The sequence below is a fragment of the Papaver somniferum genome, chromosome 2, assembly GCF_003573695.1.
Source record: "Papaver somniferum cultivar HN1 chromosome 2, ASM357369v1, whole genome shotgun sequence".
NCBI classification, from domain to species: Eukaryota; Viridiplantae; Streptophyta; class Magnoliopsida; order Ranunculales; family Papaveraceae; genus Papaver; species Papaver somniferum.
The window spans coordinates 55,038,940-55,057,148 of record NC_039359.1 but is presented as its reverse complement, the minus strand read 5'-3'; the positions used below and the strand labels follow the sequence as shown (position 1 = coordinate 55,057,148).

The following is an 18,209-nucleotide window of genomic DNA, read 5'->3' as shown; positions in this document are numbered from 1 at the left end:
TATTTTTGACGTATAGTTAAATATTTGTGGCAATATTTTTCATTGGAAAAACCATGTTTTGTTGTAGTGATAAAGGAATATGGAGAGACCACCAGGTTCGATCAATGCTCACCTAGAAAGGAAGTAGATGAGTAAGGCACAACCTAATTTGTATCATTAATGAAATCATCTCATTTGATTGTCTATGACTATTTCCATGAATCAATACTGGAGGACGCTCCGAAGTTTTAAATGATTCTAGAGAACAACGAAATCCTGACGGATTATGAGAATGCACATGAGTCAATTGAAGGATCATGCGTGCACAATGATGATATAATCCATAAATAGTTGCTCCATAATTAGAGCACAATGAGATCCAACCATGCTTTATTTTGATTAATTTTAAATAAATAGCATATTTGGCCTACACAATCCAGGTAGAACTTAGTTCTTTGGAAAATATACGGGTATTTGGTGTGGTAGTGCTAACCAACAAAGTGTAAAGCCTATTGGACATACATAGTTAATTTGTCACAAAGAAAAATGAGAAGAAAGTAGTCTGAAAGTACAAAGACTCTCCTTGTGGCGCGAGGTTTCTCACAAAGCCCTGGAATTGTTCTCGTGTAATGAACGTTAAAGAGTTCCGCTACTTAGCTAGCTTGGTAATTTCAAAAGGACTTGAAATGCAGCATATGTATGTGGTTGTTACGTATCTCTGAAAGAATAAAGAGATCGAAGATATTTACCAAAGTACTTGATAGAGTTTTGTTACCCAAAATCAAATGACTCTAAACCATAGAGTGCGTTTGAAGTTAGATAGAACGCTCACTTATAGATTTAAGCAATCAGGCGGATGTGGTATACCCGTCTAAGTTGCTATTTGATTTGGAGGGGATATACAATTAAGTTATTTTTCCTTGCGTATTCATAAGAAAGTTCCTGATTTGGAAGTATAGCGATTTATGTTGATGGTACAGACATGATGTGTACTCTTGATGTAATAAGAGACCTTAAAATTTATTTAAAATCCGAATTTGAGATGAAAAATATAGGCAAAGCTCGATCGAGTACTGAGCTTGTGGTATATTATTCCACCAGTTTGCATATGTCTAAAATTTTCAGGCAACTTAACAAAGACATGCATCCTGATAGCACTCCCATGATTAGTCGAGGTTCAAATGTAAGTAAGTGACCATTTCGTCTAAAGGAAGATGACGAATATGTGTTGGGAGATGAAATTCTCATATCTAAGTACAAGAGACTCATTTTTGTACTTAGTATAATAATGTACTCGATTAAATTTTACATCCTCAGTGAACTTCTTATCTAGATATAGCTCAGCGCCAACGCAACGTCATTCGAATGGTATAGTGAATGTAATCATGTACTTAAAAGTAACCATTGACATAAGTTTGTATTATCCATACAAAGACATTAAAAGGAATGCTAATGAAAGTGCAATCAAAAAGTTGTTGATTATGAAGGAATAATAATCTCTTCTCCAACGAAAGTAATCATAAGGAGATATGGTAGATTATTTTTTAGGTTATTAACGATATTCAGTTTCGAAAAGTACATGACTAAAGGAAGTGTGTTGACCAACTCTGAAAGTAATCAGGGGGAGATTCCGACATCAGGGGGAGGATCCAAGGATATGATGTCGACATGTTTTTACTTCGAAATTGAAGTTGTGCTGTACTCTTTTTCCCTTCGATCGAGAATAGTTTTTTCCAAAGGGTTTTGTTACTCGACAAGGTTTGTAGCGAGATAACACTTAGAAACATCAAGTACGTTGAACGTTGAATACATAAAGATCGCGTTGATGTTATTGAAAATATCTAAATGAAAGAAATGAATGACGATAGTTTGTTAAGCAACGTAACTTCCAGAATCAACAACAGGGTCTTATAAACATTCAAGTCACCAAAGTAATGTGTGATCAACTCCTTTTGACTGCATTAGACTAATGAAAATTGTATGACATCAAGGGAGAATCTAATGGTGTGTTGAACTCTTTTCCTTCACCGAGGTTACTTTTTCCCGCAGGCTTTTGTTCCTCGGAAACGTTTTTAATGAGACAACAACAAATACCGGGAATACAATTTCCCAGCTAAGGCTATTGTTTTTCCCGTGAGGATTTTCTTCCTTAGATGTTGTGAAGCAACTATTCAACTTCAACAGAGAAAAATGATCATCTGCAACGGATCACCTTTACTTATATCTGTCACGTTGTACTCTTTTTCCTTGTCAAGGTTTTAGTGAGGCAACATATTCGAGTCCATCTATGTTCTAAGTTTTCTTAATATTGTACTTCTTTAGTTCAGGTTTTGTCCCTATGAATTTTTCCTCACAAAGTTTTAACGAGGCAATTAACTTAGACTCATCGATCTTGGAAGATCGTATTGCATGTGATGATCTACATGTAAAGTTACAGGCAACATGTGAAATACTACATGTGAAGAGTTGTACCAAGGTTTATCCCACTGGGCTTTTTCTTGTTAAAGTTTTAGTAAGGCAATTGATTTCGGCACAAGTTATCAAGGAGAGGATGACATTTGAAGACCTACATTCGAAGCACTATATGTGAAGCACTACATCTGGAGTTTCATCGTTGAACCGCACAAGGGGGAGTGTTAAAGAGCCCAAGCCCATAGATGTACGGTCCAAAACGGAAGTCTTTTGGGTTTCCCCTTTTCCATGTATATAAAATATATTGTATCCATGTAACCATAGAACTTAATCAATAATGAAATCCTTCCCCTTCCCTGCCTCTTTGTCTTGTTCTCGATGGTTTACTGCAACACTAATTGATTTTAAAGTAATTTTAGGTGTTTTTTAGTTTTGTTACAAATTTGGTAAATGACCTTTGATGATATTTTTTTGAAGTACTGAACGAAGTAATGTTCTACTGCCCATAGGATTTGCTCTAACGATTAATTATGTTTGTCCCAAAGGGTTGTATGACTTACATACACAATATTAAAAAATTCGATGATAAGGACATGTTTATTAACCAACTTCTCAAAACATTAAGACCTGGATCGATCGGTTCGATTCTTCTCAGATAATTACGACATGTATGAATCGATGGATACATTTGAAACACATATCCTTGCACGTGCCGTTATGGCACGGATAGAGACCTAGTATCAATTTTTATACTGTAACAGTGTCCGGTGTGTCACCCAGGGGTCAGGATACATTGAATTTCTAACTACCGGTTAGGATCTTCCCTTCCCTCATAGAATTACGTAGATGGCTGGCCTTCTCTCGCGTCCCACGCTGGGTGAATTAATTATGTTCCTTAAATGGCGAATTATAAACTAGGTTTTCCATTTTATCTAATGGCAGAGCATTGTCAATGGTTTAGCACGTCCGTTCTCCCTTCATATTCCGATTAATGGAAAATCTCATCGAGTTCGAGTAATTTATTTGTCTTGCCTTCCCTATTCCATAACGGATCAGGAGCCCTAGATGTCTTTCTATTCTCTCCCCAACAACAAATCTTCATTGCTTTTCCATTCTCTCCTCAATAGCAGATGAAAGTTTCAAATCGAGCTTAGAAACCGGCGATCAATAAGCACTCTCATCATCTTGCTCAATTGCTCTTAATGGATTCTTCTCACCTTCCTTATTCCTTAACGGCTCAGAAACCCTAGGCTTCCTTGGATTCTATCTTCAACGACAGAAGATATGCCCAATCCAATTGAATATTTGGCGTCTTTACAGAACTTAAACGCTCATCCCTTGGTTAATTGGATTTTGTCTATAAAATGTCCAATTCAATTCGAGAACAGGATCCGTTTTACCAGTTCAACATGTAAGTTTTATGTGTTTCCTTGCTTCCGCATACATTTTCTGTCAATTATTCTTTCCTTTTCAATCATTCAAATTTGATGAATTTTACTTTTCAAATTGCTATGATAATGTTGTTGTTTGGTTTTCGCTTTTTATCTCATCATTTGAATTTTGATTTGTGCTTCTCTGTGGGTTTTTAGGCTTTTGGGTGTGAAAGTAAACTCTTCTGATTGAAGTTGTTGGAGTTAAATGTGGAATTCGGGAGGAAAAGTACACGTCTGTCACTTCCGGCGGCAAGGTAATTCACTAACTTCCTAATAAGTTCACCACACTATCCAAGTCTTGCTCTGTTTCCAATTTTCCATTAACGGTATTTGATTCCCCCCCTAAAATGATTCTTTGAAGTTTGCAATGCCAATTAATAAAGGCAAAGCACCCATTCATATTTTTGATCCTGAAAATTGAAAAATAGTATATCTCACCTCCTCTCCGCCAAAAGAGATCCATCCTGCCAGGTTAGTTTTTCGATCCCTAAAAGAATTTTAGTTGTTTTAGGTTATTGTGCATCTTATTTTTCTTCCAGAAAACTCTATTTATTTGTGCAGTTAACATATCTGCGACAATCCATATACGTTAACTCTTTATACACAGGCAGCAAATGTTATCATGCATAACGCCAGTGCCACCAATCTGCTGATTGAAAGTGGATGGCACTATCTCGCATGCCATCGGTGTGGCAAAAAAGTACTTGGTGATGATGGTGACTTTTGGTGTATTAATTGTGAATCCAAAGTTGATATGCCCATAGCAAGGTAACCACCCAAAAAAGAAAGCTCGCCTTGATGAAAATTCAAATGGATGATAAAGAAGATGCTTAATGAGTTCCGCCTCAACAACTGAATATTAGATTGAAGAAAACATTCCAAGTATTTTTAGTAATTTTATGAGCTTTATGTTTTCTTTGTTTCCATACCATGTTTACCAATTTGCTTACATACTTGATAATAGCCAATGGCCATGCTCTAATAATGAGTGATGGCATTTCAGTAGGCCGAAGTTTAATAGGAGAGACGAATTAATAGGGATTGTTAGAGTTTCATTTGTTTTTTTTAGCTGCAGCCGTCCCTGTTCTTTGAATCACTGTCTAATGTTATCAGTCAACAAATATTTATCTACACTGTCATTTTAATTTAATCTTAACTGGATTCTTTGTGGTTTTGACTTTGGTTTGTTAATTTTATCTTGACCGTGTGCAGTAGTAACTCCACATTTCTATGATCAAGCTGCGATTCAAACTTCCGGATTAATGAGGTGAGTGTTTTCTTATGCATTTACATATATCAGGTTTTATAGAAAGATAGATTGGTATCTCAACTTATATGGTTCATATTTCTAAAATTCCCGGGGTTCAAAGTATGGATAAAAATCCAAACAAAAAAAAATTCATTATTTGTCAGACACCGCCCGCCAATGATTCTAAATTGGTGAACACAAATTCTTCAGTGGAATGTTATGTACCTTAATGTAATTCACTTAACGAGATTATAGTTAACATATATGCCTTTCAGATACATATCTATTTTCCATTGGTTCCTAACTGCCTGCTGCACGGGTGATATTCATTCCCTCTCTTGCATTTCACACAGAATATTTTCGTTCCATGATCAGTGATCACTATCTATAACCAATTTTTCTGCGTCTGCCGGTGATGACTAAAAGGTTTGGGTAGCATATAAGGTTTATTGCATGCTTAACAATAGGGTTACCCATTTGGAAAATTCATAATTATTTCATCACCTAAATCTAAGGTGTAGCAGGACCATTTAGTGAAGTTGATGCCCTTGACGCACACCCTAACTGTAAGATTGTTCCCTGAGATGATTTTTGAAGCAGTGTCCAAGGTTTCATGCAGTTAGATTTTGTCATTTAGTTAGATTGGGTTTCGACTCATAGTTGTTAAGTTTTCACTGAACTTTTTGTTCACAGGTCAGGTCAGAATCTGGCCAGACCAACAAGGTATCTTAACCAGTCAATGCGATTCAAAATCGCTGCTTAATGAGGTAGGACGCATAAAATCTGTTGGAACATGTAAAAAGAGGATACAGAATGCTTTTCACATAAAAAATGCCGACATCTTAGTTCAATTATATTAGATACCTAGACCACAGGGTGGCAGACGAAACTGCATGATGAGTGAGGGAAAAAAAAGAGTATGCATATACTGTCGAATAACAACACTGTCAATTTTGTTAGAAATTTGACAATGCTAAAGGTGGGTCTCATTTCAGTGAAAAATATTATTGCAACAGTAAAACCGAGTCAACGTAATCGATTGCGGCTTATGGATGAATAAATATAGAATTACAAATATAGTGTCTTATTGTGTTAATTTTAATTTTAGCAGGCGGATATCCGCTGAGATTGGTCGTCTTTAACCCTCCAAAATTTGTGTTTCAACACTAAACTCACTGAAAAGTATCTTCTTTGATCCTCCAAAATTTGTGTTTCAACACTAAACTCATTAAAAGTATCAAATGCGTTGTGGGGTACAGAAGTACATGTTCAGTTATCTGAACAAACAGCGATTGACAAACCCCTTAGGCCCTTACTACTAGGTATCGATTCATCTGTCTTAGATAAACAACAAGGAGCCAAAAAATAATTCTAGATAAATTCCAGTACATAATGCACGCATGCTAACCAATTATATGTTAAACCTTATTCGTGTGCAGAAGACTAGGCGGCCGAAGTTGATAACAACGTTCTGTTGACCAACCCAATGGTCACCAACTCTTGCACCTTTCAACAGAGAGCATCGAGTTACCATTGCCGATATTAAGTCAACATGGTATACTCATATGAAAACTTAGAAGGTTATGTACAAATAATAAAAACAAAAAACATAAATTACTAAGGTATTAATAATTCTTAATTGCAGGGTGCTGGTACAAATACTCTCTTTCAAAGACCGTGGTTAATCATTTACTGCCCTATATGCTTCATACATATGTCAAAACGGGAACACCGTAGTCTCTATAAAACATGCTTGACCAGAATACTCAACACGGCAAGGTATGACTCCATCCAAAAAAAAATTTGTTCCAAAAATAGCGACAACAAAAATTTAACCAATAAATCCCGCTTCCAGGCTAATCTTAACCATGGAAGTCCGCCATGGAACAGGGACGACAACCTTTGCTGCCGATGGAATTGTGGCAGAACGTCTTTTGGGAAACATGGTGGATTCACTGATGCATATGAAAGAGGTTTGGTGCTAAATATTAAAAAGAATTTATTACCATAATATTTTTACATGGTAAAATGATTAAACGCATAAACATGTCACCAAACTTCATATCCAAACAATATTACATGAAGAGTAGAACATGTTTTCTGGGACCTCTATGAAATATTGTTGCACCAGATGGTGTTTGAAGTTCATACGTCCTCCGGAATTTGGTGGAAGCAACCACCCATTTACTACGTGGTTAGACTAAACCGTAGAAATGGAGTATGGACATTTTACTATGTAAACTAACTCTTTAATGCGGTTGACAACAATTCAGTACCAATATACGTAGAACGAATCATTGGAGACATACAATAATACACATTACTAACATAATTTCCAATGATAAATAAATAACAGGATATGAGCCCTCTCCAGGTAGCGGAGCAGGACGAGGAAATATTAGACGATACTCTGGACATTGCAAATGTGGCGAAACAACTTCAACATCTATACAGCTCGATGGGACACCCTTTTCGAGGGAGTTGCTGAATCAATGGAGGAGACACATGGATGATCAAAACTCAGATCAGACATTTAGATTCGTTTTGCTTTCTTTTCGTGCACATTTAAATTTTTTATTGGTTCTTTTAATCTTGGCATCAGTTGGAGCTTCAACGAAAATAATTCTTTTTATCTAATACTAAAAAAAAGGAGGGATTAATGATTTTGGTGGGTTCTTTGAATCTTGGCATCAGTTGGAGCTTCAATGAAAATTAAAAAAAAAATTGTTTAATACTTAAAAGAAAGAACAATCAAGAAAAAAAAATAGGATCAGACAGTGGTTGGCGAGAAGTGAGAGCATATTTAGTGATATATTTTGTTGATTTAAACAAAACTTAACACTGGAAATGGTTGGATGACAAATTTTGGATAAAGCAGGAAGTCAAACTCTGAACAATGTCTAACAGTTTCTAATACCCCAGTTTACAACAATGCGAAATAGCCCGTACCGGTACGGTACGGGTCATTTCCTGGTAGATATATACTATACTTTTTGCTATTGTTCTTTGGTTTTTATTTATTTTGTTTTTTTATGTTTTTTATTTATTGTACTTGGTCGCAATAATTAGGGATACCGTAGATATATTAAACTTTACATAAGATGCATATTAATTGAACATATTACACACTGTTACATGAAATCTCATTCAACATTGTTAATAGAATTATTAACATAAAGTTATAAATATGCTTATGTTTAATGATTATCAAAAAGAATTAGTATCATGCAAATTTGTAGGAAGGTAATCCAGGGACGGATCCAGGAAATAGTGTTGGGTAGGGCTAAACATATGCAAAAAAAATTTTTTTTTGTTCAACAAGATAATCAAAGTTCTACCAAAGAAATTATAAAGTAGTACCTTTTTATTGATGCATATGTCGCTTGTCCAACAACCAAATACCGATCATTTCATAAGCTTTATACAATCGGTGGACTATATATCATCTCACCTGCAACGCTGCAACATAAATCGCCAAAAACCTTACAATATTCACCAATTGGTTAGCTCCATAAAATTAACAAAAACTTTCAACAACCAAGAACCCCTTCACTTTATAGCAAAAAGTTATATCCCATTAACATTTCATAAGCGTTTAAGTACAAAAAGTTACATATTTTATAACAAAAAAGTTGTTATACATTAGGATTTATAAGTGACTAAGCTAAGTACAAGTATAACATTTCATCCGACGATCTATATATATATATATATATATATATATATATGCATAACTAGCTATAACAAAATATATGCAACACGTATATACTAACTGAATTGGACCTTTCGTGGTCTCAATGAAGCAAAGTCATCTATGATAGAGTCACATGACACTTTTTCAGCAATTTCTCTTTCAACATGGACTATCATACAATCTCCAAGAAACTCATTACCCATCTTGTTACGAGGTACCGTTTTCATAATATTCATACATGAAAATACCCTTTCTGCACTAGCTGTTGAAACGGGAAGAGTCAAGACAAGGCGAATTAATCTATCTATCAAATCATAGGCATTTGACTTACCATTTTCAACCAATCACTGACATAATTCAGCCACAGTAGTCATGTTTCCAAAATCTGGATTGTCGGCAATGTCTAACTTGTAATGTTGTAGTTGGCTTCTTAAAACACATACCTCTTGCCCCGTGAAATCATCAGGGTAAAACCTTTCTGCGAGACTGCAAAGGGAATCAATGTCAAAAGCTTTATAATTTTCATCCGGACTGAAAGCTGAACAAAGCACAAGTAGCTCCATTGATTCCTCTGTGAATCGATTGCTTAGCTCCAATAGGTGAAAATCAATGACAGCATTAAATATATTAACGCGGTAATGATGTTCAATAGTCATATGGTCTTTCTGCTGACAAGAACGACCCGTACCCATCATATATCGATCTGAAAATTCAGGAAGGACAATGTCATGTTCATCACAAAAACTTTTAACATTTCCAAAAAAAGTAACCCAATGTTTGTCCCTCAATTCTTGAAGAAGCACTATTGTGGACTTGACCAGATTCATGGCATTAACAATGTCTTGTGTTTTCTTTTGCAGAGCTTGACATAGCACTTCTGTTACCGCCATAACACTTCCCACCAAGTGTAAGATAAAAACAAACTCAAAAGACCTAATTGCAAGATAAGCACCTTTTGCCATCCCCCTTATCTTAGAGGTGTTTCCATCTTTCATAACATTTTGAAGGACTATGCAAGCTGGATTATACATACGGATCAAACTGAATACATAACCAAAATGTGAGCTCCAACGAGTATTTGCTGCCCATTTCAAAGTACGAGTTTGATTGTCTCCCGAAACAGTCTCAAGTTCACCATCAGCTAATTTTATGGCGACCTCTAATACTGCTGCAGATTTCAATTGACTGTGACGCTTAGGAGAAGCCCCAACAAGCTTGAAAATAACCTTTAACTTCTCAAAAAACAGATAAACATCTTGCTCATCTGTAGCTGCTTCTACTAATGCTAGTTGTAACCTGTGAGCAAAGCAATGGACATAATAAGCATATGGAAATCTCTAAGAAACAATGTCTGCAACCCATTCCATGCTCCTCTCATATTACTAGCACCATCATACCCCTGACCCCGAATATTTTCTACTAAAATACCATGTGAAGAAAGATCTTCGGAAATCTCCCTCTTTAAAGTTAATGACGTGGTGTCCTCAACACTTCTGACTGCAAAAAACCGCTCTCTAATGCAACCATTAGTATCATCAAACCTCAGAACAATAGCCGTTTGCTCTTGAACTGATGAATCTTGTGCTTCATCTACAAGAATACAAAATTTAGCATCTCCGATTTCTGCACGAATAGTATCCTTTACCTTGTTAGCGAGAATATGTAGAATTTCCTTTTGAATCTTCGGTGAAGTATACATTGCATTTCCAGGTGCATTTCCTAAGACAACTTCATCAATCTTGTCATTCAATATGGCTGCATATTTCATCAAAACAATAAACTTACCACGATTTGTTGACTCTAATGACTCATCGTTACCTCTAAAAGGACATGCATGAAGACCAAGCACTTTAACTGTCTCAATTGCTACCTTTAGTCGTAACCTATTCTTTGTTATAATCTCCTTACTTTGTTTACGAAAAACTCTATCAATATGGTGAGATGGCCTCCGAAGATTTTCACAAGTTTCCACAGCTACCATGTGAGAAGATTTGATATGTCCAACATGTTGAACAAATGAACATGTAGATACCGTCTTATTAGAACCAATATGCTTGAAATCTGAGAAACCTTCTATTGTAAATGCATGACGCTTAGGTGGATCCGTTTCAAAAATAAAGCAAGGGAAGCAATACGCTTTGTTCTTTTCGATAGAGTACTCTAGCCATGAATGCTGTCTCAGCCAACTATATTTAAAATAACGATCTTGTCTTCCATCCTAAGTAGGAGGATATTTGGATAATTTAGGTTTGAAAGGTCCCTGTTTTAAATAAGCTCGACGTACCTCATCACGTTGATTCACTGGATATTCATAAATTTGGCGCCGCAAACCTGTATCACGCTCATAAGTACCTCCATTTCTTTGAACTGCAACTTCTTTGGCTTTACTAGATATAGTTGGTTGAGCATATGATGGCTTCTTTTGCTGCTGAGAAGTACCATGTTCATAGTGTGATGATGTAGGCATGCCAACATTGTCAGTAGAAGGAAGCAGCTCACTTGATTTATCACCCCTTTTAGGCTTGAAAAATGACTCTATCGTTTTTAACTTCTTAGCCCGTGGACGAAAATGGTCGAGTGACATTGTCGAATAGGATTAGTATATACCTGAAATTGTAAATAATCATATCAAACTATCAAAGTATTGAAGCAAAAACAAGGAGTAATTACAGAACTATTGAATTTAAAACTTAACTCCAATTTGGACGAGGTATAACAGTGGAAAAGCTTTCTAATCAGGTATGAACTATAATTAACAGTGGAATCAAATTAAGAACACCCATATTTAAGTGAATCCTAATTATTTAGCAAACCAAAAAAAATCAGCAAAAAAAAAAAAAAACCTAATTATTAACATAGCAAGAGAATCCTTGCAATTTCATTATACTAAATCATTGATCTAAGATAACAAAACTAGAACTACTGATATTTATTAAGAAATATCACCATAACTCCATTATCCAATCTGATTAACAATACAAAACCCTAGATTCACAAGGTAAAAAAAACGAAAACTACACACTACAAATACCTTGAAATTTTAATCGAGCATCCTGCAATCTTGTTTACAAACTTCAAATTGAATAATTGATTACGATCTTCCCAAAATCAGATCGATCAAAATTAAATTCAATACTACCACTGTGACATAGATAGGAAGTCCTCTTTCCAACTCTTTGGTCTTTACTCTTCGAGACTTCTGCCAAGCAAAAGAAAAAGGCGAATATCTTAACTTTACTGGCTTCGATTAGTGGTGTAGGATCTGATGAGTGCTAAAAAGTGCATATTTCTATATATTTTTCTTGGCATTTAACTCATCTTTTGTGCATTAATTCTACATTTTATCCCATATTCTGTATTTTCATTGTTTTCAAGAATAAATACTTTTCTTAATTAATTTTGCATTTTTAGGTACTAAATAAAGCCTGGTTATCTCACGGAGCGAAAAGAGCAAAGGAACGGCAAAGACTCCCGCTAGGAGGAAGCGAAGAATGATGTTTGCAAGAGCCGGATCAATTAGAAGTGGGCTTGAAGAGGAAGAATTGTTCTTAAAGAAGATATGGGCTTGGCATACCCAAGACCCAAGACCCTTACCCAAATCTATTTCCATTATCCATACCCATTTCCATGAGAGCCGTCAGATTGGATCCATCTCATCATCCAACGGTCGCCTCATCATTGTGCATCAAACTCCGAAGCTCCCGTCAAACACTATAGTACCTAACTCCATCTGAAGCCGTCAGTTTTGTTGTATCTCATCATCCAACGGTCGCTTCTATCGCGTCGTTGGATCATTCCATCACCTTTTCATCCTACACTTTCGCTTCGCTGAGCATCAACCTTTGATACATCCGCCTCACACCCTAGCATCAGAAACCTATACCCCTAACCAAACGGACCCTTCTTCTCCATCGGGTTCTTCTTCCCAAATCAATTTTCCCCAAAACCAGCTCCTCCTTCCACCCGACCATGGCAGCCTGCAACTGCTGCTCCTCGAGCTTCACTACACCCCTCTCCGCCTCTACCTAAACCCGTACGCACCACAGTTTTATCTCCCTAGCCTAGTCGTTTCCCCAAACCTACATCTCTCTGACCTAGGTGTGGAATTGATGAAACAACTCGAGCTAGGGTTGCAGTACATCAATTGGAGCAGGAAGAGCATCAGAGGGACATCAAGAAGCATGGGTCGAAGCCAATTTACACATGGGTATGTCGAATTTTATTTTCCCCAAAAGTTAGGGTTTGCAAATTTTAGGGTTTTGTGAATTAGGGATTTTGTTGTAAGCTATAAATAGAAACTGATGTAGAATGTTAAAACGGTTCTTGGGTCATCCGAGATACCCCCTAATTGGGTTAATTTCATTTTTCAATCCAATGCATATCTTCTTCTTATCCACTGTTAATGTTTGTTGTGTGAATGTTCAATTGTTTGTTGTCTTGTGAATCTTCTACTGTTAGTCCTGTAATTCCCCTGTTTACTTATATGTTCTTGTTTTGAGTCTTAATGCTTGACAACATGAAAACTCCTAACTTCAGCATGTTCTAAATCCACCACTAGGGTGAGAAGACCCTTAAGCCTTGTTGGTTAGCCTTTAGGTTGATTCTTGTAGAACTCAAAATAGTCTAGGCTAGCTAAATTCCTAAAAGCCTCACTGACTTGTGATTAGTGGTGCTGTAAAAAGACCACTAATGCTAGGGGTTAGTGGTAGCTCTAAGGGATTAACCAGCAATATTAGTTAGAGACCTAGAAACCTAAATGACCTGTGATTGTTTATGCTTTAATCATATAGGCAATGCTAGGGGTTAATCTAAGGATTTTAGGTTAGATAACTTGCCACATGAATTGCCCTGGCCAAGAGACTAGCTTGAACTAGACCCTCTTGTCCATTAGGGACAAGGATTTAACCTAGGTGAACTAGCTAGGTGAAAGGGAAATCTTAACCCTAGAATCACACTTCCATTCCCACTGTTTTCATTTTCTTCACTGTTTTCTTTCACTTGTTTTACCTTCATTGCTCACTGTTTTAACTAGGCCTGTCAATATTTGTCCGATATCCGGTATCCGTTTCCGAGTATTCGAGATCCTATAGGATTTTATCCGTTTTATCGGATATCGGATATCAGATCGGATATTTTATCGGATATTTCTTCCTTAACATATCGGAAACGGATTAGACCCCATCCGAAATGTTAATATCCGATATCCGGTAGTATAGGAACTTATTTATAATTTATCCTAATTTCGAGTCTAGTATCGGATATTATCGGATATTGTCGGATAAATATCCCATAAGTATCAATTATGAAAATGTTTTACAAGGATTTTTAAGCTTTTTTGTTATAACCGGATATTTATCGGATATCCGACAACTTAGCCTATCGGAATCGATATCTGATTTTGATATCCTATAGGATATTATCGGATATCGAATATCCGGTAGTGCTTAACATGTCGGATATCGGATTTCTAAATATCCGACGGATATTCTTCCATTGACAGGCCTAGTTTTAACCCTTAGCTCATTATCAACATCTTCATGTCACTTATTGCCTCTGTCTCTGTTACTTTTAAGTTATCATTGTTGCTCTTGCTCACCACTGTCAATATCTTCACTTTTACTCATTGTCAACATTTCTGTCTTGCATCACTATTCACTGCCTTCATCCATCACTGCTCACTACCACTCTAGTTCATTGTCACTGTCACCATAGTTTACTGCCCTTAGCTCACTGTAGGATAACTTTAGCTTAGGAGAATCTCAACACATCCCCAACTCTCTGTGGATCGACTCGTACTTGCACATTTGCCACTTTCGACGCCGTGCACTTGCGGTTATAATTTCTGTGACTCTTTTAGAGAGCCACCAGGATCTCACACGTATCAATTTTTGGTTGTCCATATTTAGTGCCGGGCTAAATATATAAAAAGAGGCTAATCTGGATGGTATACAGTATGCCTTAGAAATTAGTTTTCAAATCTGGGGAGGGGCTATAGCCCGGGTTAGCCCAGCACTGGGCCCGTCCCTGAGGTACTCCCGATTTTCCCTACAAGTTCTGTTGGCAGACTGGTGTTCCTCCCAAAATAAACTTCCTCTTGTGGTGTGTGTTGCATGGTAAATTGAACTCTTTGGATATGCTGCAGCAAAATGGTATGAATATATACAGTTCCTTCATACTCTGTGGAGATAGTTCGGAATCGCAATATACTTATTCACTGTAAAGTTGCTTTTAAAATCTGGTCACATATTATACCAAACTCAAACTGGGTATGGGTTTTCCCGAAACTATGAATTCGTTGGCGTATACTTGGTCTAATTCTTGTATTTCTGGTGATGGAAAATTGATTTGGGACCTTATTCCGGCGGCAGTCACTTGAATTTTATGGATGGAAAGAAACTGCAGAATTTTCGAAACCAAATATAGCTTCAAAATGGACATGGAACTCTGCACTGGAGTCAAAACTCTTATTCTTGGGTGGGCTTCTACAATGGACATGGAACTCTGCACTGGAGTTAAAACTCTTATTCTTGGGTGGGCTACTACAAGGGGAAACAGAATTCACGTCAATTTTTCAAACACTGTAAACAACTGGGACTTAGTGTTTAACTTACGTCTCAAATCTTCTCCGTTTGTTTTTATCTTTGCTTTTGTTTTTAGTATTCTTTTAGTCTATATGGCAGACTCCGTAAATTCTTCGGAAAATGAATCATTTGTCCAAATATTTTTAAATCACGGTTCAAATGGACGAGTAAAAAATAGTTTGGGTGAAATGGCCAGAAAAAAAAATAGCAAGGATAAAACTGGATTCATCCTAGCTTAAATTTAAAAAATAGCAAGGATGAAACTGGATACATCCTGTGTAAAGTAAAAATAAGAAAAAATATTTGAAAATGGACACGATGAAACTGGTTACATCCTGCCTATTTTTACATTTTTGTCCATTTAAACAGTATCAAAATCTAACTGTCCATTTCACCCAGAAATTGTTGACTTTGATCTTTTTAACCAATTTTGTGTAAATTCTTCTCTGTTTTAATATGTTTCTCTATTCTTATTAAAAAAAAATGTTTGTCATCTTGTATAGATCATATATATTTTGGTATTGAGGAGTTCACTTTCAAACATGGAAAATCCTCCTCCTACATTTTTACTCCGTTGTCTGTACCAGGCTTATAGGAAACATAGGAAATCGCCTGGGCCCTCCGGATGATAGGGGCCCCCATTTATTTATTTTTGTATAGCATTAGCCCGCCAGAATGAAAAAAGAAGAAAAAGAAATTATTGTCAGCTCATTTCAAAACTATTTTGGCCCATTGGAATCATTGTATTTACTGCTTGCGGTCAACTCTGTTAGCAAATTGTTATAGAATCTGCTTGCAGTCGACTCTGTTAGCAAATTGTTACAGAAAGAGTCCAAATATTTTTAAATCACGGTTCAAATGGACGAGTAAAAAATAGTTTGGGTGAAATGGCCAGAAAAAAAAATAGCAAGGATAAAACTGGATTCATCCTAGCTTAAATTTAAAAAATAGCAAGGATGAAACTGGATACATCCTGTGTAAAGTAAAAATAAGAAAAAATATTTGAAAATGGACACGATGAAACTGGTTACATCCTGCCTATTTTTACATTTTTGTCCATTTAAACAGTATCAAAATCTAACTGTCCATTTCACCCAGAAATTGTTGACTTTGATCTTTTTAACCAATTTTGTGTAAATTCTTCTCTGTTTTAATATGTTTCTCTATTCTTATTAAAAAAAAATGTTTGTCATCTTGTATAGATCATATATATTTTGGTATTGAGGAGTTCACTTTCAAACATGGAAAATCCTCCTCCTACATTTTTACTCCGTTGTCTGTACCAGGCTTATAGGAAACATAGGAAATCGCCTGGGCCCTCCGGATGATAGGGGCCCCCATTTATTTATTTTTGTATAGCATTAGCCCGCCAGAATGAAAAAAGAAGAAAAAGAAATTATTGTCAGCTCATTTCAAAACTATTTTGGCCCATTGGAATCATTGTATTTACTGCTTGCGGTCAACTCTGTTAGCAAATTGTTATAGAATCTGCTTGCAGTCGACTCTGTTAGCAAATTGTTACAGAAAGAAAATATGCATCTTGATGTTGCCATGGACCGAGTAAAAGATCTTTTTTTTTGAGAAGTGCAGGAATAGTGGATTTGAAGAGTTATTAGACGAAGCTACCGAGTTGGAAGAAAAAATTGAAGCACCTTAAAGTCATCTTATATCAAGCATCAAAATTATTTAAAGCATGACATGGGTTCCGATATCGATGGGCTTGACTTGTATGCCGAAATGAAAGTTCTGAAAGATATTTGCCAGAAGAGATTGAACGGCCAATTGAAGTGTTGAATTTCCTGAAATATTTGGAAGGTTGGTACCCGAATGCAGTGATTGTACACAAGATTTTATTGACAATTTGCATTACAGTTGCCTTTGCAGAAAGAAGTTTCTCAAAGCTAAAGTTGATCAAGTCCTACCTTCGGTCGACAATGTCACAATAAAGATTAAATGACCTAGCAATGTTATCTATCGAGGTCGACATGGTGAATATCATCGATTACTGTACGATAATTGATGAATTCGCTGAGGAGGCCAGAACGATCAATTTATCGTAGATTAACTACTTTTGCCTAGTCGTTTCCATTTGAAAATTTTATTACATACTTATGTTTGTTTGTTTTCTTCTTTTAAAACATATTTATGTTATCGGTCTTTTTACTTTAAACAATCGTTGGAATTTTTTCTAGGACCCCTATTTTCAGTTTTCGCCTAGGGCCTCTAAAAAACTTGATACGGCCCTGGTTTCAGAAACTCGCACACAAGGCGAAAAGAAAGATGACCAAGTGTTTTACTTCGACTGGCACGTTAATAATAATTAACTCTTCGCTAGTTCCTACTTCTAACCATCTGATGCAAGTACACAGAGTTAGAAGTAGAAGAAGTTTAATAAAATTTACAGATTTTTTAATTATCCAATTAATGAGTACATTGAAGAATATTAAAAAAAAAATTAAGCAAAATACTTGAATGTTTTTAAATTGTGTTATTAAAAGAATCCGGTGCAACCATGTGGATCACACAAATGGTCTCACTAGTGAATATAAAAATAACAAGTGTTGTATTACTATTTGTTTAAATTTGGTTGCTAGTACAGGTCGCACCATTTCTATTTATTTATTTTTGATCAGCACATATTCCAAAATCAATTCAAACAACAAAATATCAATCAGACTCCAAAAACAAGATTGTAGTAGGTGGTAGGGAATTATCAAAATCCATGTTAATTAATTGCTAACTCCAAATAAAATAAAACAATTATCCCCGGGTAGATACCTGGATACCCGTGGCTTTGGATGTGGGATTTTATTGATATGGGCATGTGGATCAAATAATAACTGAACATGTGGCATTTCTAT

At 36.0% G+C, this 18,209-nt stretch overlaps 1 protein-coding gene and 1 long non-coding RNA gene across 8 annotated transcripts; one reads left to right on the top strand and one right to left on the bottom strand.

The window, feature by feature from the left end:
- Nucleotides 1-3,345: 3,345 nt before the first annotated feature.
- On the top strand, nt 3,346-7,736 carry LOC113347702. Of its 7 annotated transcripts, XR_003359187.1 has the most exons (8): nt 3,346-3,802; nt 3,981-4,078; nt 4,186-4,295; nt 4,432-5,091; nt 6,513-6,628; nt 6,719-6,852; nt 6,929-7,046; nt 7,430-7,736. It is a non-coding gene; the product is annotated as an uncharacterized LOC113347702 (long non-coding RNA). The 7 variants fall into 7 exon arrangements; XR_003359186.1 differs by having other exon boundaries at nt 4,186-5,091; XR_003359182.1 differs by having other exon boundaries at nt 3,981-4,295.
- Nucleotides 7,737-9,111: 1,375 nt separating this feature from the next.
- On the bottom strand, nt 9,112-11,351 carry LOC113351064 (zinc finger MYM-type protein 1-like). The gene is made up of 3 exons (XM_026595131.1): nt 11,052-11,351; nt 10,165-10,940; nt 9,112-10,063 (listed from the first exon to the last, which is right to left on the bottom strand). The coding sequence occupies exons 1-3, from the start codon at nt 11,349-11,351 to the stop codon at nt 9,112-9,114; spliced, it is 2,028 nt and encodes a 675-aa protein (XP_026450916.1).
- Between the last annotated feature and the right edge of the window lie 6,858 nt (nt 11,352-18,209).